Source organism: Phoca vitulina, unplaced genomic scaffold (assembly GCF_004348235.1).
Source record: "Phoca vitulina isolate PV1807 unplaced genomic scaffold, GSC_HSeal_1.0 scaffold13, whole genome shotgun sequence".
NCBI classification, from domain to species: Eukaryota; Metazoa; Chordata; class Mammalia; order Carnivora; family Phocidae; genus Phoca; species Phoca vitulina.
In genome coordinates this window covers 4,093,985-4,114,938 of record NW_022589716.1, presented here as the reverse complement: position 1 = coordinate 4,114,938, position 20,954 = coordinate 4,093,985, and the positions used below count along the sequence as shown (strand labels likewise).

Below are 20,954 nucleotides of genomic sequence, written 5' to 3'. Positions count from 1 at the left end.
CGGGGAAGGCTCTGTGAAGCCTGTGAAGGCATCCAGGCAGGGAGAATCATATGGCCAGATTCCCATTTTAGAAAGTTTACTCTGGGAAATAGTTAAGGAGAATGAACAGAGGTGGGAGATGCTCTTAACATCTGGGGCACGTGAGGATGGGCCAGAATGAACACCAGGATGGCAGCATGGAGGGGAGGACATGGGATTTGAGGCACAGTTTGGGGCCAGTATGTGGGGCAGAGGGTTCGGAGAGCTGGGGATGGCTGCCGGATTTCTACCCTGAATGCACAGTAACCGGATGTCCCACGGGCCAGGTGGGCCCTTCCCCAGGAAGGGAGAGTGGGGGGCGGGGGGAGAAAGGAACAGATTCAGTTCTCGCATGGTGAATTTGGGGGGGTTGGTTTTCTTTGGCTTTAATGCCTCTTGAACAAACGTGGAGATGTCTGCAGCTCGAAAAGAGGTCTCAGTTGGAGCTGGCGATTGAGCGTCACCACTGGGTGTGCTGGGGAGTGCCACCGACTTCCTGTCGGTGGCAGGGAGTGGGGGAGGTGCAGAATGAGCAGAGGAGGGATCCCTGAGGAACACCGGGGCTCCAAGGTGGGCAGCATCCCAAGGGAGGGCAAGAGGCCCAGCCCCAGAGGCAGGAGGACACCCTGAGGGAACAGAGCAGCCTCAGGAGAGAATGACAGGAGGGACTGGTGGTCACAGGAGATCCGAGGAAGATGAGGGCTTAGAACTGACCTTTGGGTTTGGTCACAGGGAGTTGCACAGTGACCTGGTGAGAGGTATCCCTAGTGTGGAGACAGGCCAGGTGCTGGAGAGCAGTGAACTAGAGTAAGGGAGAGGTAGCAGAGACAGAAGTGCGCACGACCTCGAGAAGCTTAGATGCGAGGGGAGGGAGAGCCCGGAGTGTGCACACAACACGGGAGAAGCTTTGGGGTAAAAGTCTGCGGCTCCTAAAGACCAGGATTAGCTGGGACCCTCATCCTCCCAGCTGGTGGTTTACCCCAGCAGCCTCGGTTTTCTCTGAAATAGAAAAGGAAATGGGTAGGGGTCAAGGTAGGTACTGGAAGTTTGGGCTAGCCACTGAGGGGAATGGTCGATAGAACCATATCACACCTCCCTGCCCCAGATTTAAACAGATGCCACTATGGGGCCAAATACATATTTTAGAAACATACGAGCATTATGGATTTATAAATTCTTTAGTGTTTTTAGCTTGCTGTGTGCACAAAGACTGGAAGAACATCCTCTAAAATATTAATTGTACGGATCTATGGGTAGTGAAATCAAAGAATGGGTTTTCCTTTGTAATTTTCTCATCTCTATATTCCTTTAAATCACGAACGAGCATTATTGTGGAGGAAAAAAACTGCTACGTTGTGGTCTGCCGGGCTGCAGTAACATGGAAGCTTCAAGACCTCCCTGTGAGATGTGTGAGAATGGGGGGTAGGCGGTTCTCAGTCCTGCTGCCTGACGACACCGGCAGAAACGTCCCAGCAGGCCTTCCGACTCCCTGCCGTCCGTCCAGAATTGTACCGAACAAAATTCCTTACCATGAACTAATAACAGGAAATTCTGAAATCTGTGGAGATAAGCACAGAAGAGAATGTTCTTTTTAAAAAGAGGAAGAAAGAGACAGGAGACGTTTGAACCAGAGGCTGGGAAGGGCCCGTGTCACAGGCTCGTCCGTCTCAGGGACTGGCCCGGCTGGTCTCTGGCTCTGAGAGGGACTCACGAGGCAGATGGGGTCTGGCCTGGAAGGGAGTGAGCCTTCCAGGGGATGTACGTCCGTAGGGTGCTGCTGGAGGGGCAGCCTTTTAAAGAGGCTGCGTTGTTGTATGAGGTCTCCCCTCGTGGTCTGGAATAGCAGGTGATAATGAGGGTACGAATTGAGGGCTCCGGTGTCCCTTTGAGGTGTTGGGGTGCCCTCTTGTAGCCCTTTCTGTGCGGCCTCCCGAGGTTTACAGCAAGCTCTGGTGGCTGGGACCTTAAAAACTGGATGTGGTGAGGGGGAAACAACGTGGGCCTTCATTTAGGAAAACTCAGCCCCCTTGCTTTATCTCCTTGGGCCAGTGATGTTCCTCAGGGCTTTTCCTTTGTACGTAAGACAAGAGCAATGTCCAGTTGTGGTTTTGTGACTTTAGGATTCATAAAAGGTCACATGATTGCCCAAACTCAGTGACTTTTTACATTAAAAGGAATTAATGTGGCCCTCTGGGCTTTTGTGGGGCCTTCTTCTCTGCCTGGGCCAGTGCCCTTCCCAATCCCCCTTTAAAATCCACTCCTCTGGGTGGTCAGGGCCCTGCCTTGCCTTTGGAAAGACTTCCAGACCCTGCCCTTTCCTGGTGCCTCCGGGCAGGGCCCCAGATATCTCCAAATGAGATGGTCACAACATTTGGATTATAAAATTCAGGAAAGCTGGTCATATTCCTACTTTGGGTAGCTCCTTCCTGAGGTGTATTTTTTGGTTGTATTTTTAGTGAGTTTCTAATTGCAAAAGCCATGTGTTCTTATTAGAACATTTAAGAAATATGGTTCAGAAAGTACAAATTACCTGTGATCCTACTATGTGAGATAACCTTAATAATTTGCAAGTGTCTTTGTCTTTTTAAATACAGAGAGTTGACCCTTGAACGACGTGGGTTTGACCTGCATGGGTTCACTTAGACATGATTTTTTTTTTATAAATGCAGTCCAGTACTATAAATGTGTTTTCTCTTCCTTATGATTTTCTTTTTTTTTTTTTTTAATTTTTTATTTATTTGACAGAGGGAGACACAGTGAGAGAGGGAACACAAGCAGGGGAAGTGGGAGAGGGAGAAGCAGGCTTCTCGCGGAACAGGGAGCCCGATGTGGGGCTCGATCCCAGGACCCTGGGATCACAACCTGAGCCGAAAGCAGACGCTTAACGACTGAGCCACCCAGGCACCCCTCCTTATGATTTTCTTGGGGTTTTTTTTTTTTTTTTAAGATTTTTTTAATTTATTCATTTGAGACAGAGAGATACAGAGAGAGAGCATGAGCAGGGGGAGTTGCAGAGGGAGAGGGAGAAGCAGGCTCTCTGCAGAACAGGAAGCCAGATGTGGGACTCGATCCCAGGACCCTGGATCATGAGCTGAGCCGAAGGCAGAGGCTTAACCATCTGAGCCACCCAGGCGCCCACCTTATGATTTTCTTAACAACATTTTCTTTCCTTTGTTTTAAGTAAATACTTTATTATATAGTATGTAATACATATAACATACATCATATGTGTGAATTGACTATTCATGTTATTGATATTCTGGTCAACAGTAGGCTATTAGTGAAGTTTTGGGGGACTCAAAAGTTATATGTGGGTTTTGTCTGCACGGGCCCCTAAGCCCCGCATTGTTCAAGTGTCTGTGTGTCAGACTGTACCAGAAGGTCTTCAATGCCCTATATTGTTTGGAAATCTACGTTTGCCTTTAACAACCTGTCAGAGATGTTGTCCATGTTAAATAGCTATATACTTTTATAGCATATTTAATGTCAGGAGGTATATCCTAAATGGCATCATACATACCATAGAGTCCTTGCCTACCAAAGTTTGTTTGCTATCTTAGGGGCACCTGGGTGGCTCAGTCGTTAAGCGTCTGCCTTCGGCTCAGGTCATGATCCCCGGGTCCTGGGATCGAGCCCCGCATCGGGCTCCCTGCTCCGCGGGAAGCCTGCTTCTCCCTCTCCCACTCCCCCTGCCTGTGTTCCCTCTCTCGCTGTGTCTCTCTGTGTCAGATAAATAAATAAAATCTTTAAAAAAAAAAAAATTTCTATCTTAGGCTTTTCTGCCACCTGCCTGCATTTTGCAGACCAGATTTTTTTTCTACTTTTTTGAACTTTTAGAAAAAATTTTAACGAAACACTTCCGACAGTTGAAAGGGTATAAAGGATAGTACGATGATATGATATCTTCACTCCCCTCCAGCCTCATAAGTAAAACATCATAAAGCCAGTTCAGCAAACTCTTCGTACCCCTCCCCCCCCGCCCACTCCACTCCTCTCCAGCCTCCCGCCACCACGAGGTGACGGTTGCCCTGAATCACGTGTGGTTTTCAGCATCTTGGTGCCCACAGTGCTGTGTACCAGGATCCACGCTTCCAGAAGTTTCTCATCAGGACCGCATCTCTGTCCCGCTCCAAGTCCTGAGCCTCCACCAATGAGAAGAGCATCCCTGTGGATGAGCAGTCCTTTGGGTTTTCTTGTTCCCTGTCTGTCTGTTGCCCCGTGGCGCTCAGGCAGACCAGTGGGGAAGCACAGCTCTGTTCCTAGTCAGCCATGTGCTGCCCATCGCGGGCATGAGCAGGTCCTTGATGAGACAGGAAAGCACGGGTGGTAACAGATAAAGAGCTGGTGACAGGGGTCAGCAGGGGAAAGTTGGGGAGCCCAGCAGAGAGCCACAGGAGGGGTGGGGCGAGGGGCAGGAGGAGAGGGGAGCAGAGTGCTCCCCTTGCCTCCCCAGAGAGGCACCCCAGGACCTCTTTGAGACAAATTGAAAATCTTCCCATAATTGAACTGCGGTACTGAATCTTTTCTCCGCTGCCAGAAAGACACCCCCCACACATACCCTCTCGCTCCAGTGCTTCTGTTCTACCCGGCACCCCCTGGACAGGCCACCTCTGGCCACTGCTTGGACTGTCTCCCTTCCCAGGTGCCTCTGTCCTGCTGCACCCGCCAGGATCCTCCTGGGCCTTCCCGGGTCGCCAGCCCAGCTCCTATTGTCCTGGTGGCCATGCCTTTCACTAGGTGCTCAGCCTCCTTGCTGTGTCGGGGTACCTGGGGGCCTGCCCCACCCACTGTCTGAGACCCAGGCCCCCATTGCTTGCTTGCACTTCCCATAGTGCTCGGTGGGGTGTAGATTTTCAGGAAGAGTTGTTCATTGATTTGTCTTTGCAGTTTCCGTAACTAGAATCTTTGTCCCCTGTGAGTCATTTTCTTAGCGAAAGATGAAACTCCAGCTCCCTTGCCTCATCAGCATTTCCCAAGTTCTTGCTGTTTCTTCAGTGGCTCTTCCTGTCCCAGAATTCCTTCTTTGTGGGAAAGGTTCTGACACCCAGTTTTCATCTCTTCTACCCTGGGAACCCCTCCCTTAGCGTGTTAGAGTCCATCAGCCCCACTCTGGGGAGGCCAGGGATGCTCCGTCAGCCCTGAAATCCCCACCTTACCCACTCTAGTAGACCACACTGTCGCTCCCCCTCCCGGGCCCCTTTGGGACTTGGGAGTGGTCCCCGGTTCTGTTGTTCATCAGCTTCCCTGATGGTGGTAGCTCGTGGCTGCCCACTGATGAGAGCAGCCTGGTGTCACCTCGACCTTGGATGGGGGGTGTGGAGCAGTCCCACCCCAGAGCTGTGACTCGACCCAGTGTTAGACCCAGTTCTTGCTAGGGAGCTGGGCCACACTGCTGGAACCCCCACCACCACCACCACCACCACCAAGGCTGGCACCCTTGGCTCCCTTCTTTTTTGTTCTGCTTGCTTTCACTGCTCCTTTCACCCCATGCTGGAAACCGATAGACCTTTTCCAGGCTAGGGGCTCTGGTGCCGAACAAGGTAGATCCAGTCATGGAGCCCCTGGTCTAGCATAGTGGTTCTCAGCCCTGCTGAGAGCTTTTAAAAAAATGCGAGTGCCTGGGCCGCACGGCTGACAGTTCTTGTATGGTAGCTCTGCATCAGAGTCTGGGCGCCCGTAGCTTGTTAAAGCTGCGTGTTGTCTCCCACGCACGACCCAGGATACAGGCTACCTGTCTCAGTCCGTTCGGGGCCACCAGAGACTGGCTGGCTTCTGACCAACAGAAATTTATCTCCCGCAGCTCTGGAGGCTGGGAAGTCCAAGATCGAGGTCCGGGCAGCTTCCGCGTCTGGGGTGGGCTCACTTCCTGGTTCGTAGGCGGCCACTTCTTGTGTCTTCACATGGCAGGCAGGGGGAGGGAGCTCTGAGGACTGGTTATAAGGTGCTCACCCCATGCCCTAATCGCCTCGCGGAACCCTTGTGACCGAATCACCTCCCAGAGGCCCCACCTCCTAATACCACACACTGGGGGATTCAGCCTGTGAATCTGGGGGAGACACAAACATTCAGTCCACTGCGCTGCCATGTGCTGAGCGGTCTCTGTGGCGAGCCTCAGCTGAGCCCTTCCTGCAGGTCGTCTGCACCTGCGTCGGGTTGGAGCCTCATAGGCATGGCCATTTACCAGCTCCTCTAGGTGAGACCCATTCGTGTTCTTCTCCCTTCTCACGCCCTCCCCACCACCACGGGACTCATTTCGTTCCCTGCCCCTTTTGTTTGGATCTGAATTTCCTCCCCACTTCTCCTCCACCCCTGTGTTCACTTACTGGGCCATCAGCAGTAACCTCCTAACTGGGCTGTGGGATTTTCTGCTCTCCCTCTTCTTACCTGACCCACACAGCACAGGCAACTGAGTTGTCATCTTCAAGATGTTCCCTGATGGCTCTGGGTGGCCCATGAAGAAGAATCCTGCCCCAGCCTTTAGGCCTGGCATTTGCTCTGCTCAAGCTGGCCCCTGCCCATTAGTCCAGCCTCTCTGCTGCCACTGCATGCCCGGGGCCCCGCCATGCTGATTTTCTCACCGTCCCCCAGATGTGCCATGCTCACGCTCACCTTTTTGTCTTTCCCTATGCCCCTCCGCCGGCCACAGTCCCTTTTCTCCCGCAGGCCCACCTGGCAAACCTCTGTGTGTGCCTCAGGACCATCCTTAAACCTCAACTCTTGAGGGGCACCTGCGTGGCTAAGTCAGTGAAGCATCCGACTCTTGATCTCAGCTCAGGTCTTGATCTCAGGGTCGTGAGTTCAAGCCCCACGTCGGGCTCCACGCACTGGGCATGGAGCCTACTTAAACAAAACCAAAAAAAGCCCTCACCTCTAGAAACTTCTGTGGTTGCCTTGGCTAGTTGGCAGCTGCGCCCATGTGCTTCTGCAGCACAGTGGCTTCTAGAATTGTTGTCACTCTCCGAAAGACCCGGAGCCTGCTGGGACAGACACCTTGTTTGATTCCTGAATCCATAGCAGTGAGCACCAAGTAGGCACCTGGTGAGGATCGGTTACTGGGACCTGGCTGAGGCCTGGACACGGCCTGTTTTCCTTCTGCTCAGACGGGCACCAGCCCCAGTAGACTCTGGTGGTATTTTGGGTCTGCCACCCAAAGGTGTTGACAGAGCAAAACGCAAAGTATTCACAAGCGTATGAAAAGGATGGGATAGCGAATTGGAGGGCAGTTCTGGTCAAAAAGCAAGTCAGATCTGAGGGCAGGGCTCACAGTTGCTTTTGGATTCATAAGAACCAAATATAGATTACCGATGCTTCACAACAGTAGGATTGGTAAAAAATAAAACCCGGTTCTAGTTTAAACAGTTCAGAGCTGCAAACTTAGGCCTGGGAAAACTGAACTGTCAGGTGCGATGCCCGCCAATGAATATTCGAAAAGGCCAAAGCTGTTACTGGGAAATTTTAATGCAGACTAAAAAGTAATCGGTGAGTCAAATCCTCACAGTAATATTTACATAGGAAAGAATGGATTCAATGAAAACTATTTCACTAAGATGAAGATAGAAAATTATCAGGAACATGGGGCGCCTGGGTGGCTCAGTCAGTTCGGCATCTGCCATCAGCTGGGGTCATGGTCCTGGGGTACTGGCATTGAGCCCCACATCGGGCTCCCTGCTCAGTGGGAAGCCTGCTTCTCCCTCTGCCCCTTTCTCTGCTCATGCTCTCTCTCTCCCTCTCTCTTTCTCTCTCTCTCTTTCTCCTCAAATAAATAAGTAATCTTGGGGCGCCTGGGTGGCTCAGTCGTTAAGCGTCTGCCTTCGGCTCAGGTCATGATCTCAGGGTTCTGGGATCAAGCCCCACATCGGGCTCCCTGCTCAGCAGGAAGCCTGCTTCTCCCTCTCCCACTCCCCCTGCTTGTGTTCCCTCTCTCGCTGTGTCTCTCTCTGTCAAATAAATAAATAAAATCTTTAAAAAAAAAAAAAAAGTAATCTTTATAAAAAATTATCAGGAACAATGTAACTGTTCACTCTAGAAAAATCATTTACTTTTCCTCCGGAAAATTCTTTGTCCGTAAGTGTCCATCGGTGTTGGCATAACTCTGAACACACATGTTGTTGGGGTAAAGATGTCCTGTCCGTGTGGATAGTTGCCGCTCCCAAGTGACCATCTGCACCGTGGAGCATCAGAACTGCTGGAAGCCCAGCCCTGATGCCTTTTCTCTTTCCGACAGGGGGCGGTGCCCAAAGGAAATGCCACTAAAGAATTCATCGAGAGTTTACAGCTGAAGCCTGGACAGGTGGTGTACAAGTGTCCGAAATGCTGCAGCATCAAGCCCGACCGAGCCCACCACTGCAGGTGCGCATGCCCCCCCCACCCCCATCCCCCGCCCGCTTCCTCCCCTCCCCCACCTCTCACGTGCTCTGGAGCAGCACCCCCCACACCTGCTTCCCGCACGAGTGCCATCAGCAACAGGACTTCTGAACGTCCCCTGCTCTGGGCACGTGACCGCTGTGACTGAGTCCCGATCTCCATGAGCTCACTAGATTGGAAAGGGCGTTTGGTTGGGGCTCAGGACGCCTGTCCTAAGACCTGATGGAGGACCCTGCCAGGCCCTTGGCTGTCTCCACCTCTGGCTCTGTATCTGTAAAATTGAGGGGTTCCTTCCTACCTCACAGCTTTATTTATTAAGGCCACAGAAGACAGAGGTTTGGAAAATCATTCTGAGTGCCCAGTACTTGACCCATTTAAGAGGTGGGCCCTACTCACTTGACTTTCAGAGGGAAACGAAGGGTCTGTGCCTGAATGGAGATGTTTCTTTAAAACAAAACTCCTAGAGGTTGTGACAATTATAGGATTCGGCCCAAAAAGCCATTTCCCCATCTCATGTGTGGTGATTTTTCCCTTTGGTTTTCAGATGTCTTCGTTGTTTTGAGTCTTCTCAACAAGAAGGCATCTAGCTAAAAACTGCATTTTATCACTACAAGGGGACTTTAAATGCTAAATTACACTTGGTGTCACTTGGTCCTTTTCTCAGACTGGGGGGGGGCGGCCGGGAGGGGCACACTGAGCTCACACCCCTGGTGAGAGCCACAGACAGGCGTGGGGCCCAGTGTTTGCGGCTCCGGTCCAGGGCTCTTTCCACTAGAACTCTGGTTTGGGGGTGACTTGTGTGGTCTGATGGAATTGTACTTACGTCTTTCTGTCAGAGAGAGACGGCGACCTCCCCAACTAGTTGGCCCCTCTTGAGGGTGACGGCTGAGGAGCTTGGACAGGGCCTGTGCTAATTGCTGTCTCCCGTGGGGTTTCCGGCAGCTTGGAGGAGCCGAGCCCAGCGTGGGGCCAGTTTACCTCTGAGATCTGTGTTACAGACGAATTCAGGGCTTGCTGCTCGTGCCTGGGCTGGAGGCGCCTGTCTAGCCTTTTCTGTTACCCGGGGCATGGGAAGCCAGCCCTTTTCATCGCCTGAGTGAAGGGGCCCCACCTGCTTACGTGGTTCCCCAGGCCCCAACTCTGGACAGCCCAGTGTGCTGAGCAGGCTCCCGCCTTGGAGTTGGAGAGGTCAGCGCTGGAAGCCCAGCAGTGCCCCCGCCGCGCTGTGGGGCCGCGGACCAGGCAGCACAAATCTCCGAGCTCAGCTCTGTCCTCTGCAAAGGGGGCTGTTGTCCGGCAGCTTGTCGTGAGGGTGAGACATGAATAACTGGGAGTCGGCTGGCTGCCCCGGCAGAAGCCGTTGGTTAGTAGAGGCGTGTGCGAGCGGCCGGCCGCGCTGGGCTTCCAGGCTGGACCAGCAACAGGGAGGCTCGAGCTTTGTAGGAAAGAACTTTCGGGTGACCACAGTGGTTCTTTCTCTTCCCTCCCTGAGCCCTCGGCTGCCTCCACTGCCTGGCATTTTGCTCACCGCCTCCTCCTCGCCTCTCTCCCCAGGATGATCCGAGGGAGGTATTCTTGAGTGCTAGTAAACAAATCAGCTTGAGTGAAACAAGAGCTGCTGATTCAGACGAAGTCGAGTGAGGATGCCTGTGTGTCGCCTGCTCCCGCATCAGGAAGCGTGTGCTGATGACCACTTCTCGGGGAGGGCTCGTGGCGGCCCAGGCCATCTGGGGACCCGCAGTTCGGGATAAGCACATCCCCAGCACACCAGACAGAGCTGGGTTTATGACTGCTTAAGCCGAGAGGCCTGCCGCCTGGCTCGAGAGAGTAGGAGTCAGTGTCCCTGCTCGAGTGAAGGCGCGTGTCTGTGTGCGTGAGTGCGCACCTGGCTCTTTGCATCCTGTCCTCCTAACAGAGCCCCGTGGAATTTAAATCCATCCCCATTCCCTGAGCTCTGATGGGTACCGCAGATGCTCCCTGACCCTGGATGTGTAGATGTTCCTTCCAGCCCGGTGGTGTGTGGGTGCGTCTTCTTTCCACCGAGAGGCATTCTGGAATGCCGGGCTGCTTTCGTCCTGGCATTGAGGACCATGGAGGCCTGTGGAAACCCTGGAGAGGGAGCCGTTCATGCTAACGTGGACAGCCATGGTGTTGGGCTTAAGGGTTAGGTTGCTCTTGCACAAGGAGGTGGAGACCAGTGCCCCTGGCAAAGCCTCACACCCCTCCCCAAAGCCCCCACCCCCACAAACACACTGAGGCTGAGACAGTCACGGACGGCTTAGGGTCCCTGCCAGATTCTTATGTTGTCTCTCTCATGGTTGTGACCACCGGTAAAATTTATGTACCGCTAGTATTGTTTTTAAAGCATTTTACCTACATCATCTCTAACCTTGGGAGATGGGGACTAATTCTGCAGAGGGCGGTTCGGAGAAGCTAAGTTGCTTTGCCCAGGGCCCCACGTGGGGATTGAGAGCAGTGTTCTCTCTGCCGCCGCCGCACCGGGCTTCCTCACCCAACATTGTTGGAGAGCTGGGACCACGATGTGGTAGAGGCTTTTTTGCAGGAGGTGTGGGGTGAAAACCTGGACGTGCAGCAGGGTCCACCTGGTGCCCTCTAGCTCTGTTCTTTGCTCGTGCCCTGCCGGGCGTCCCAGTCTGATGCGGTGGAGCCGCTTCCCAGGCCTGCTCTTTCCCCATCTGTAGCTTCAGGGACTGCACTCAGCTCCCCCTTGCTAAGGAGGTCCTGGGCCTGGCCCTGGGCCGTAGCGGTGGATTAGACATGGCCCTGACCCTTGGGCCTCCCGCTCAGGCAGGGCAGGTGCACTTTTCCACCCCGATACAGTTTGGTAAGTGCCTCTGTAGGGAGAGGCGCAGGCCCTCGGGGACACAGCTATGTTTCCACAGTGGGCCATCACCCAGGCTTGGGCAAGGGCCCCAGCCAGCAACTTTGGGGCCTGAGAACCAAGAGCCTGACTGAGCCGATGAGCTTGTCAGGCTGTACCAAGCTTTTGAAGGAAGTGCTTCGGGGCCTGAAAAATGGCAGGGAACCTGGAGGAAGAGGGAAGGAGGGGCATCGCCTTCTTCTAGAACATTGATTTAAAAACACAGAAGGGGCTCAGGAAACCCTAAAGGCAGGGACATCAAAAGATGCCTCCGTGGAAGATGTTCGGTCTTTGCAGCGACTGTTCCTGCAGCTTGGGACGCGCTACCAGCCCGCGGGGCCTGAGCCCCAGGAGCGCACCTGCCCAAAGCGCCTCGCAAAGGGGCAGCGAGGGGTGCCCAAGAGGAGGCCCAGGAGAGGGCTGGCGCTCACAGGAAGGAAAGAGCAGTAAGGAGCCCCAGAGAGGAGAGAGGGAAAGGGCCGGTGTCTGGGGACACCTTGGAGCCCCGCTGCCCACCCAGCCTCTGGGAGTGGGAAGAGGGCTGGCTCTGAGGTGACCGATTCCCCACTGGGGTATCCGGGGTTGTGGGAGGCCCACATTTTTTCTTCCTCAGGATGGATAGGGCCCGAGGCGGAGCAGGTGGGTGGGACACGGGCAGGCCTTGCCCTTGGTGTTCTCCAAGCCCCAAATGTAGAACCGTTTGGGCAGGTGGTTTTGTGAGCCGTGGGTGAGACGGTGCCTGATCGGGGCCCTCGCCATGCTCATGGATGGACTCCCCACCCACATGCACCCCGCCTGGCCCCAGAGCCAGCTTCTGAACAATCCTGCATGCCTTTGCAGACAGGAAGCTCAGAGCCGGGCACTCTGGGCCAACTTCTGCTGCTCTCGGTGGCTCTGCTCGCTTGTCCCTGCTCCCTGGAGGAGGAGGAGGCACTCTGATGTGGCCGCCCAGTGACACGTAGCCCATCTGAAACCCACTTCCTGGAGTGCACGCCGGGGCTCTTTAGAGGCTGGGAGGAGAGCAAAGGACGGATTTGCTTGAGAGCTCGTTGAAACTCAGGCGGCTTTCAGAGGATGTCAGGCCACTTGGCAGCTCTCTGCTGCTGAGCAAACACTGCCTCAGAGCACCCACTAGAAACCCCTTGCAGAGGGAGGCACAGATGGGGGCGAAAGGGCTCGGGAGCCTGGGACAGGGAGGGGCTTAACCTTGGGAGTTTGGTCCTCAGATTGGGAGGGAGCTAAGATCCCAGAGCTGAGGAAGGACGTGCAAGGTGGCTCTGCAGAGGGAATGTGGGGCCTGGTGGCTGAGGCCCAGGATGCAGGGAGCGGCTCAGTCTTCACTCTCTACTTGTCTGTACTCTTAAAATTATATCCTGGGAACAAGTGTTATTAATTGAAATCTATACTATACATATTCATATGTACTTTTTTAATTAGTAACACATGCACACAGAGAGAGACGGGTACCTGACTTTCTCTTTATATCTGTCTGTGTCCCTTTCATGCCTCTTTCTTCCCCTGCCCTCCTGGCTCCCAGGGAGATTCTAGAGCTGGGCCAGCCTCCCTGAGATGTGCCCATTCCCCCCTATATTAGTGAGGACCTTCGAAGTTGTGGAACAGAACCAGGGTGGAGACTGGCCAGGCCCCCACAATCAGTCCTCACCTTGTCCTTACAACACTTTCTGTGGATGGGGAACCCGAGGCTCCAAGTTTGGCCAGTCTGACCAAGGTAGCTCAGCAGGCCCAGGCCTACCTTACCACTAAAGCTCACGCCCTGCTCAGAAAAGGCCGCATGTCCTCCTTGGGGTGTGGATGAGCCCGCAGCTCCGAGTTGGCCGTGGCCTAGCCGCGGGGCTCTCCTTCAGAGTGGTCTGTGCTTCCTGGCCTGGAGTCTGGGGAGCAGCTCACCTCCACTCCCAGGAGAGCTCCTCCCGTGCTTTCCCTGCCCAGACAGGCGGCCAGCCAGAGCTTGGCAGGTGTGAGCTCCCCACACCGGAATGTGACACAGCCCTTCCACCAGGGTCCACCCGCCACAGCCCAGAACCTGAGATAAAGTTAGCTGTGAAAACTAGTGGAAAGAAAGAAACCTGGTGTGAGCCAAGGGGCTTTCAAAACAGAAAACACTTTAATTGTATTATTCCCAGGCTTATATTTACAGTATTTAAAACTGTTTTGAACAAATGACACCCCCAAGATCATTTCAAGGAGCCTATGTTAACAAATTGAGACAGGACCCATATCTGGTGAGGCTATCTGTTGGCAAAGGGGTGTGTCTAAACCCGAGTTTGGGGAGTAGGTGCTTTCAAGCCCCCAGGAACCTGCACTCCTGTTTCAGATTATTTTTTCCAAAAAGGGATGTTTCCTGTCAGATAAGCTTGAAACAGTCCCAGTCCCAAAAGGAGCCCAATTACAAGTTAGCAATTTGCAAATTAATGGGATTTCTGATCAACACTTAAGCTCAAATGCATTCTGCTTTTGCAGCTAAGTGGTGGTTACCTTCCAGCTGAAAGGTTCTTGAGGGGCACTTCCTGCCGCCGAGACATCCCGCCCTTGAGCCCACTCTTCCTCTCCCAGCGCCCTCTGCGGTCAGCCACGCCCTCCCAGCTGGCCCCTGGCCCTCGGGTTTTGGGTGTTTGGGGGAAGTTGGGAGTACCTGTTTTCTGTAAACCGCCTCTTCGCTCTATCCTCTCAGTAAACCAGCTTGCGGCTCACTGTGAGCACCAGAGAGCAGCCTCTTGCTCAGCCCCTCGGTGCCACCCTGTTTCATGTCAAACAAGAGAAGGGGCCTTGTTGGCCAATGACTGTCCCCTGTTGGGAATGAGTGTGACCCTGGGGGTCCTGACCCCGCCTTCCAGGCCCCTTGCCACACCCCCAGCAGTTCACCAGGCAGTGCCCGAGGAGGCCCTGTGCTCGGAGTAGAGCTGGGGGGTAGGTTCTCTGCTCTCCTCGGGCCCCTGCCGCCGTGAGGACACCCCTGAAGGTCTGCCTTATGGGCCCTTTCAGCGTTTGTAAGCGGTGTATTCGGAAGATGGACCACCACTGTCCCTGGGTCAATAACTGTGTCGGCGAGAACAACCAGAAGTACTTCGTCCTGTTTACAGTAAGTCAGCTTCCCAGGCCTGCCCCACCCTCCGTGGAGCAACGGAGTGCTTCGGTCCTTCGAAAATTCTCGGCACTCGCAGTGTCTTGTGCTGCTGGTTCGGAGTCTTGCCTGGCCGTGTAGGCCTCTGCCTTCCCGCCAGAGCGCTCCTGGGCTCAACAAGTGCCTGTTCCTAAGCCCTCCACTTGAGCACCTAAGAAATTGGCTTGAGTCGATCGTCTCTAAGCAAGGGCTGTGTGCTGGGCTCCCACCCAAAGTGTCCAGGCTAAGTAGCTACAGAAGCCAGTTTTGGTGGTGACTGCAAGCCCTCCCTCAGCTGCAGGTAGGTAGAGATTTAGCAAGAGGGCTGGAAGAGCCCTTGGCAGTCAGCACCCTGAGTTTTCAAGTGCAGGGAAGCCACCGGCCCGGAACACCCTGGCCCACCTAGAGCCCAGGTCACACCCAGCGACAGGCACTTGTTTCTTCTTCCACACACTCTCACCTTGGTCCCAGAGCCAGGGCGGGAGACCCCTAGGGGAATCACCAGAGGCCTCCTGGCTCTCTCCCAGTCAGCCCTCAGCCTTACTGAGTGTTCCGGAATGGGAGGTCCTGAGCACCCCTGTCCCAGGAGCCTGCACCGTCAGAAGGTTCTCACAACAATGGCATCTGCCCTGCTTTCCTGTTTCAGATGTACATAGCTCTCATTTCCTTGCACGCCCTCATCATGGTGGGATTCCACTTTCTGCACTGCTTTGAAGAAGACTGGACAAGTGAGTATGTGCCAGAACTCCCCATCCTGCTCCAAGGGACAGTGTGCGACTCACGGGGGGCGGGCTCTTGGTTTGTGTCATGGTGCCAGGCGCCAACCCCATTTTATTAGATCTGCTGCAAGCCTACGGACTGACCAGGGAAGGGACAGCAGAGGCCCGAATCTCGCTTCATGAAAAAAAGCAGCCCCCTAAAGTCGGTTCCACAGGTAAAGTAGTGAGCTGGACAGACCCTCTAGCCTAAGCGTGCCCCGCAAGAAGCACGTCCCAGGGCACGGGAGCCTTGCCAGGGAGAGAACCTTTGTCTCCTTGTCTTTAAGAAGAGGCACTTTAGGGGCTCCTGGGTGGCTCAGTTGGTTGAGTGCATCCGACTCTTGATCTCAGGGTCATGAGTTCAAGCCCCACGTTGGGCTCCACGCTGGGTGTGGCGCCTACTTAAAAAAAAAAAAGAAAAGAAGAGGCACTTTAATCAAAAGTCATTTCATTCCAATCTCACAGAACTCCATTCTGAACTTTTGTTTTCTGTGGGTGTTTTTTAACTGCTTTCCACCAAGCCACACTGAGATCGCAGAGCAGCTCCTTCCTGCTTTAGTGGAATCCATTTCACGCACAAACGCTGAGGAAGGAACTCCAGCCAGGAGACCACACAGACCCTGAGGGAAAAAATAGATGCTGGGAAAACAAATGCAGTTTTATGATTTTAAAGAAGAATAAAAATAAGAGAGAAGAGAAAAAAATTTTAATAGATGCTGGAGGAATTAAGAGAGGCCACGTGCTGGGCGAGATCTCACACACGCACACTCAGTCCGTGAGACAAACATCTTCAGCAGAAGCATCAGATGGGCCTCCTTTTGCATTGCACCATCTTTCAGAACTTCGCTCTTCCTGTACGTACTGTCTTCTTGGGCACTAGCTTGCTGTTCTTGTTCCCCAGAACTGGGGAGGCCGTGGGAAGGATGGGATCTCTAGCTCCCGACCTGCCCCCTGCCCGGCCTGGCCTGGCCCCACCTAGGGGAGGAGAACCCCATGAGTCTCAGTCAGCTGGGGCTGCCATGACAAAACACCACAGACCCCCCTCCTGACCTCACGTAACCCTCATCACCTCCCAAAGGCCCCATTTCCAAATAACATCACATGGGGGGTGGGACTCCCACCTATGAATTTTGCGGGTGACACAGTTCAGTCGGTGTCACCGTGCCTCCCAGTTTTTGTGACTACTGCAGTTCTGGTACCAGCCAGACGGGGAAGGTCAAGCTGCAGAGCTGGGCAGGGCCCCAGCACTTTCCTGGGTAAATGTTCTGCAAGTGTACACACCCTGCTAGGCCCTGGCCATCCAGTCCAACTCCAGACGTGGCCTTGGCAACTTGGCAGTGGAGTCTGACAAGGACGTTTTATCAACCCCGTCGCCCCCTGCCCCCCACCCACCGCTGTCGGATTAACAGACTCAGGCAGTGATGAGTGTGCCCCGGACCGTCCATGAGGCAGAAGGTCTCTGTTTTCGGAGCACAGCTGACAGGGGCCATGTCAGTACTGACCGCTGAGAGTCAGCTGGGGTGCACAGGGCTTGGTGAGCAGCGCCTTACTTCAACCTTACGACAAGCCCGCAGGGCAGGAGAGAGGCTCCCACTTAGTGGGTGACAAAAGCTGGGGCTCGCAGGGGTCTAGTCAGTCCCCAAGCTCACACGTCTAAGAGGAGGGCCGTGTTTCAAGCCCCAGTCTGGAGCGGGCTCTTCCAGCCCTGCCTCAATGACCCCGGGGCCCAGGGTCCTCCCTGAGAGTTCTTGGTTGTCTTCGGTCAAGATTCCTGATGGAAGAGGCTTGAGGTAGTGGTGCCTGTGGCCGCTAGGCTAGGAGGACAGTCCCCAGAGTGGAAGCCTGAGATTGGCCCAGTGTGACAGCGACTACCATGACTGCTCAGCTGTGGCCGAGCTGTCTCACATCCAGCTTGTGTAAGAAGGGAAGGGGGTGTCCCCAGAATGAGGGCGCTTTGAGTTGAGGTTTAACGAAGGGTAGAGTGGTAGTTGTACATTTCCTGGGTCTGATTCCTGCCTCCCCAACTCCATTCGTAGTCCCCGGGGGCCAGCCCAGGAGGGGAAGGGTCCGTGTAGCTGGGTGGGGATGGAGAGCAGGCCACGGCGCCGGGCTCTGCCTCCTGCCCCAGCCCCGGGGCAGCCGAGGTGGGGAAGGAAGGGGCAAGGCGCCTCCATCCAGGGGGCACCGGCCGTGTGCTCATGCTGGGCCCGGGCCGACCTGTGCGGATGTTCTCATGCGCTCTCAGCCACGCCACCCAGCCGAAGGGAGAACTAAAGCTCAGAGAGCCCCAGCCATGTGCCCACAGTCCTGTGTTGTTGGGCACCGCTGCAAAGCTGGTTGGACAGCAGGGAGCCAAAGCCCCGGCCTCCTGGGGCTGCAGGTGTGGGCAAGCAGACAGCAAGCAAGGACAGGAACAAACATGATTCCACGGGGTGCGGGACAGGAAAGATGCAGGGGCCACAGATTATTAGTGGGGGCATCTTAGCAAGAGCTCATGGTGGGGAGTCGGCTCCAGGATCCTCACCCTGCTGTGTCTGCCTGACTGTGGAACCCTCGTTCTGCCCATCACCCCACCCAGCGGCCAGGCAGGCGGCTGCCACACCTGGAGCCGACCGGGGCCAGCCCACCCAGGCCCTGCCAGCAAGGAAGCCAGAGGGGAAAGTGTCCGCAGGCATTGTTGAGTTCCGAGGGAAGCGTGAGGAGATAAAGGCATTTGGATGAGATGTGGCTCACCTCACCACCTGGACAGTGCTGTCTCCAGGCCCGTTGTGGTGAAGCTCCCGTGACGGAGGCGGCAGGGCATCCCCAGATTCCCTGAGTTCCCAAAGCCCGGGGAAGCCCGGCCCAGCCCTCCCAGATCGGACCCCTCCAGCCAGGGCAACAGGCCTGCACCCTGGGGCAACGAGAAACATGCACCACAAGCCGGGCTGTGACAGGCCCAGGCAGCCGTCAGCGGGGGCAGGAGATTGGCTGGGATCAGATCCCCGTCTCCCAGTGTCATCCCCATTCCCTCAGCCCCCCCCCCCCCACCGTCTCCCACAGCACCTCGGCTTTTCTCTCCAGTTGGGGGTGCTTCTGATTTAGACTTGGTCCAGACAGAGACTTCTGGTGCTGAAAACAGAACCACACATCTGGTCAAACCTTGCTGCTCTAGGAGGAGGGGGTGGAGGCCTGGACAGGGACAAGGACTTATCTCAGGTCACACACCCCCGGCAGCCTAGGCTCAGAGAGAGGCCGGGAGATCGAAAGCAGCTGTTCTGGCCAGGCGGCTGTCCGGTTGGACTGACCGTCTCAGTGATGCAGACACTCCTGAGAAGGGCGTTTCCCAGGGGGCTTGTTTCACCCCTAGCTCAGGGCCAAGCCCAGTAGCCAGACTGCCCCCTCATAGACTTTGAATTCCAAAACCCCTGAGTGATCCTCTGGACCTGCCCTTTCCTGTCCCCCAGAAGCAGACAGAGGTGCAGGAATGTCCAGCCTGTGTTGTGCTGTCTGAGGGAAGGAGGCTCCCCCTGGCTTCATCTTCATGCCTCAGCCCTGAGGCTTTTCTGGGTCCTTCCATGTGCCGGGCACTGTGCACGGCAGCAGGATACAGACACTGGACAGGAAAAGAGCAGCAGTTAAGAGGTGTTAGGAGGGGAAGCCCCAGGAGGGACCTGGCCTGTGGAGAAGGGCTTCCCCGAGGGAGTGCTGGTGCAGCCAGATGTGAGGCAGGATGGTGCCCTCCATGGCCTGGAGGCCAGGGACACATGGCACCCAGGAGGAACCGGGTCCTGCGGGGCTGGAGGCAGGGCGGGAGCCTTGGGGACATCGAGTGGTGCACAGAGGGCAATGGGTAGCAGCCCCAAGTCCCACACGACCCTTCTCTTTCAGAGTGCAGCTCCTTCTCACCACCTACCACAGTGATCCTCCTCATCCTGCTGTGCTTTGAGGGGCTGCTCTTTCTCATTTTCACATCTGTGATGTTTGGGACCCAGGTGCACTCCATCTGCACAGATGAAACGGTAAGCGGGCAGCCTGCCCCCTCACTTCCGCTCCTGGGCTTGGGGGAGGACCCAGGGTAGGTGCTGCTGGGAGGGCTGCATGCAGGCCAGACCTGGGAGCCCAGTGACCAAGGCCCAGGTGCGAGGTGTGCAGGCCACATCCCTCCATTTGCAGTGACACTGGATCTTACACACACACACACACACACGCGCGCCTTCCCTTGCGGCCGGCATAGCAGGTCACACCAGGAATGGGGCCTAGCAGCCTTGGTGAAGGGTGCCCTTTGCCAAAAGTCCTTCCCTCTTCCCATGTTGGTTCTCTTACACACTGTGCTGTGTCAGGCACTCTACTGGGCACAGGGACACCCTTCCCATCTGAGGACTACAGGCCTGGAGAGAGGATGATGGACAAAGGGGGCCTGAATCCAGCTGAAATGGGCAGGGTCAACTTCCTGGAGTAGGTGACTCCATGCGTAGGTCTAGAGGGCAGAGTCAGGAAACAGCCTGCCTCAAGCATCCCTGAGCTGTGGGCCACAAGCACTCACCTGGCCACTAGGTACCTCTGCTTGGTCCGGCTCTGGTCCTCATCTATTGCCCTTCCCCCCTGCCCCAACCCTTACCTCCACCCTACCCACAGTTCCTTCGCTGGGAACTTCGAGGCTGCTGGCGGGGCAGGACTGGAGCCCAATCCCCTGGTGCCACGGCCACCTGTCTGTCCTAAGTGTCCAAAAGTCTCAAGGTGGTCAGTCCATTGCTGTGATGTGGGCCTTTCTTTCTTTTTGGCTCTGGGCTCCAGGTGAGGAGCCCCGGGAGGAAGGGGCAGCACTTAGTTTGGTATGAGGAGGAGAGGCATGAGGTCCTGGGCCCTTCTTGGCACTCCTCCTGGCTTCCCAAGGTCCCCCTCAGGTGGCAGGTGGCAGTCATCTAAGGCCCTGTGGGGCGGCTTTGGGCCTGCAGATTAGTCAGCATCAGATGGAGGCTCGTAGGGAGACAGACTCCTTGCCACTGCCACTCAGGCCCCTCCCTGCGGGTGTGGAAAATCCGGGGTTTGGCACTCCCTGGCTGCCAAGCCACCATCTTTTGGATCTGTGGGAATTCCCGATGGTTTAGAATGGGGCCGGGGGGGCTCTCAGCAACTTTTTTAATCTTTTATAATAATATCATTGTAAGAGTTTCTGTAAAAATAGTAGCCAACAGTGTAGACCCGGCTGTGTGTCCAACAGTAGGTGTGACCAGCTTCTCTGCCTAAGAGCCACAGGGAACCCAGAGGTGACCATCCGGCCCACTCTTGCCTGCGGCCAGGTCACACAGGCCGAGGTCTGGGGGAGCCAGAAAGAAAACACACACAGCCCTGGCCCTAGCTGTTCTTCTCCTTCCAGGCCATTCTTAAAGGGAATTGTGTTGGAAAGGAAAGCAGAAAAGAAGGAAGGGCGTGTCTGGGGAAAGCGTGTCTTCCCCTTGGCCTGGACCCTCCCAGCTCCCTGGCCCTGAACAGAGACTTGAGTTAGGCTGGCCCCTCCGACTCCTCCCAGTTCCTCGTCCTCACCAGAGACCACGGCAGACAGACCCTCGGCCAGGCTCCTGCCAGGCCGCTTCTCTCCTGTTCTCCGAGCAAGGGCACATCCTCAGGCCCTGCCCGCTGACCAGCTCCATCGGAAGAGGGGAGAAGGGAGGGAACGGGCTCCCTCCCCAGCCTGCTTTTCCTGTGAGACTCAGTGGGGGGAACAGCCCAGGCTCTGGACAACCACCGAGGTAGCCTCTGGTCTCGATTCTTCCCAGAGGAGCACTAGGAAGACCTTTGCCATGCCCGGGGCTGGCTGTCTGTCCAGGCA

General features: G+C 55.3%; 1 protein-coding gene across 6 annotated transcripts in view; it reads left to right on the top strand.

Annotated features, from left to right (window-relative positions):
- ZDHHC3 (zinc finger DHHC-type palmitoyltransferase 3) overlaps positions 1-20,954 on the top strand; it is a 55,115-nt gene that overhangs the window by 23,144 nt on the left and 11,017 nt on the right. For 4 of the 6 annotated variants that reach the window (XM_032412560.1, XM_032412561.1, XM_032412559.1 and 1 more), the window contains exons 3-7: positions 8,243-8,367; positions 14,267-14,363; positions 15,031-15,112; positions 15,223-15,318; positions 19,013-19,143. In XM_032412560.1, coding sequence (XP_032268451.1) covers positions 8,243-8,367; positions 14,267-14,363; positions 15,031-15,112; positions 15,223-15,318; positions 19,013-19,143 — 531 coding nt within the window. The remainder of the gene's footprint in view (positions 1-8,242; positions 8,368-14,266; positions 14,364-15,030; positions 15,113-15,222; positions 15,319-19,012; positions 19,144-20,954) is intronic. The other 2 variants (XM_032412562.1, XM_032412565.1) reach the window with 1 other exon arrangement.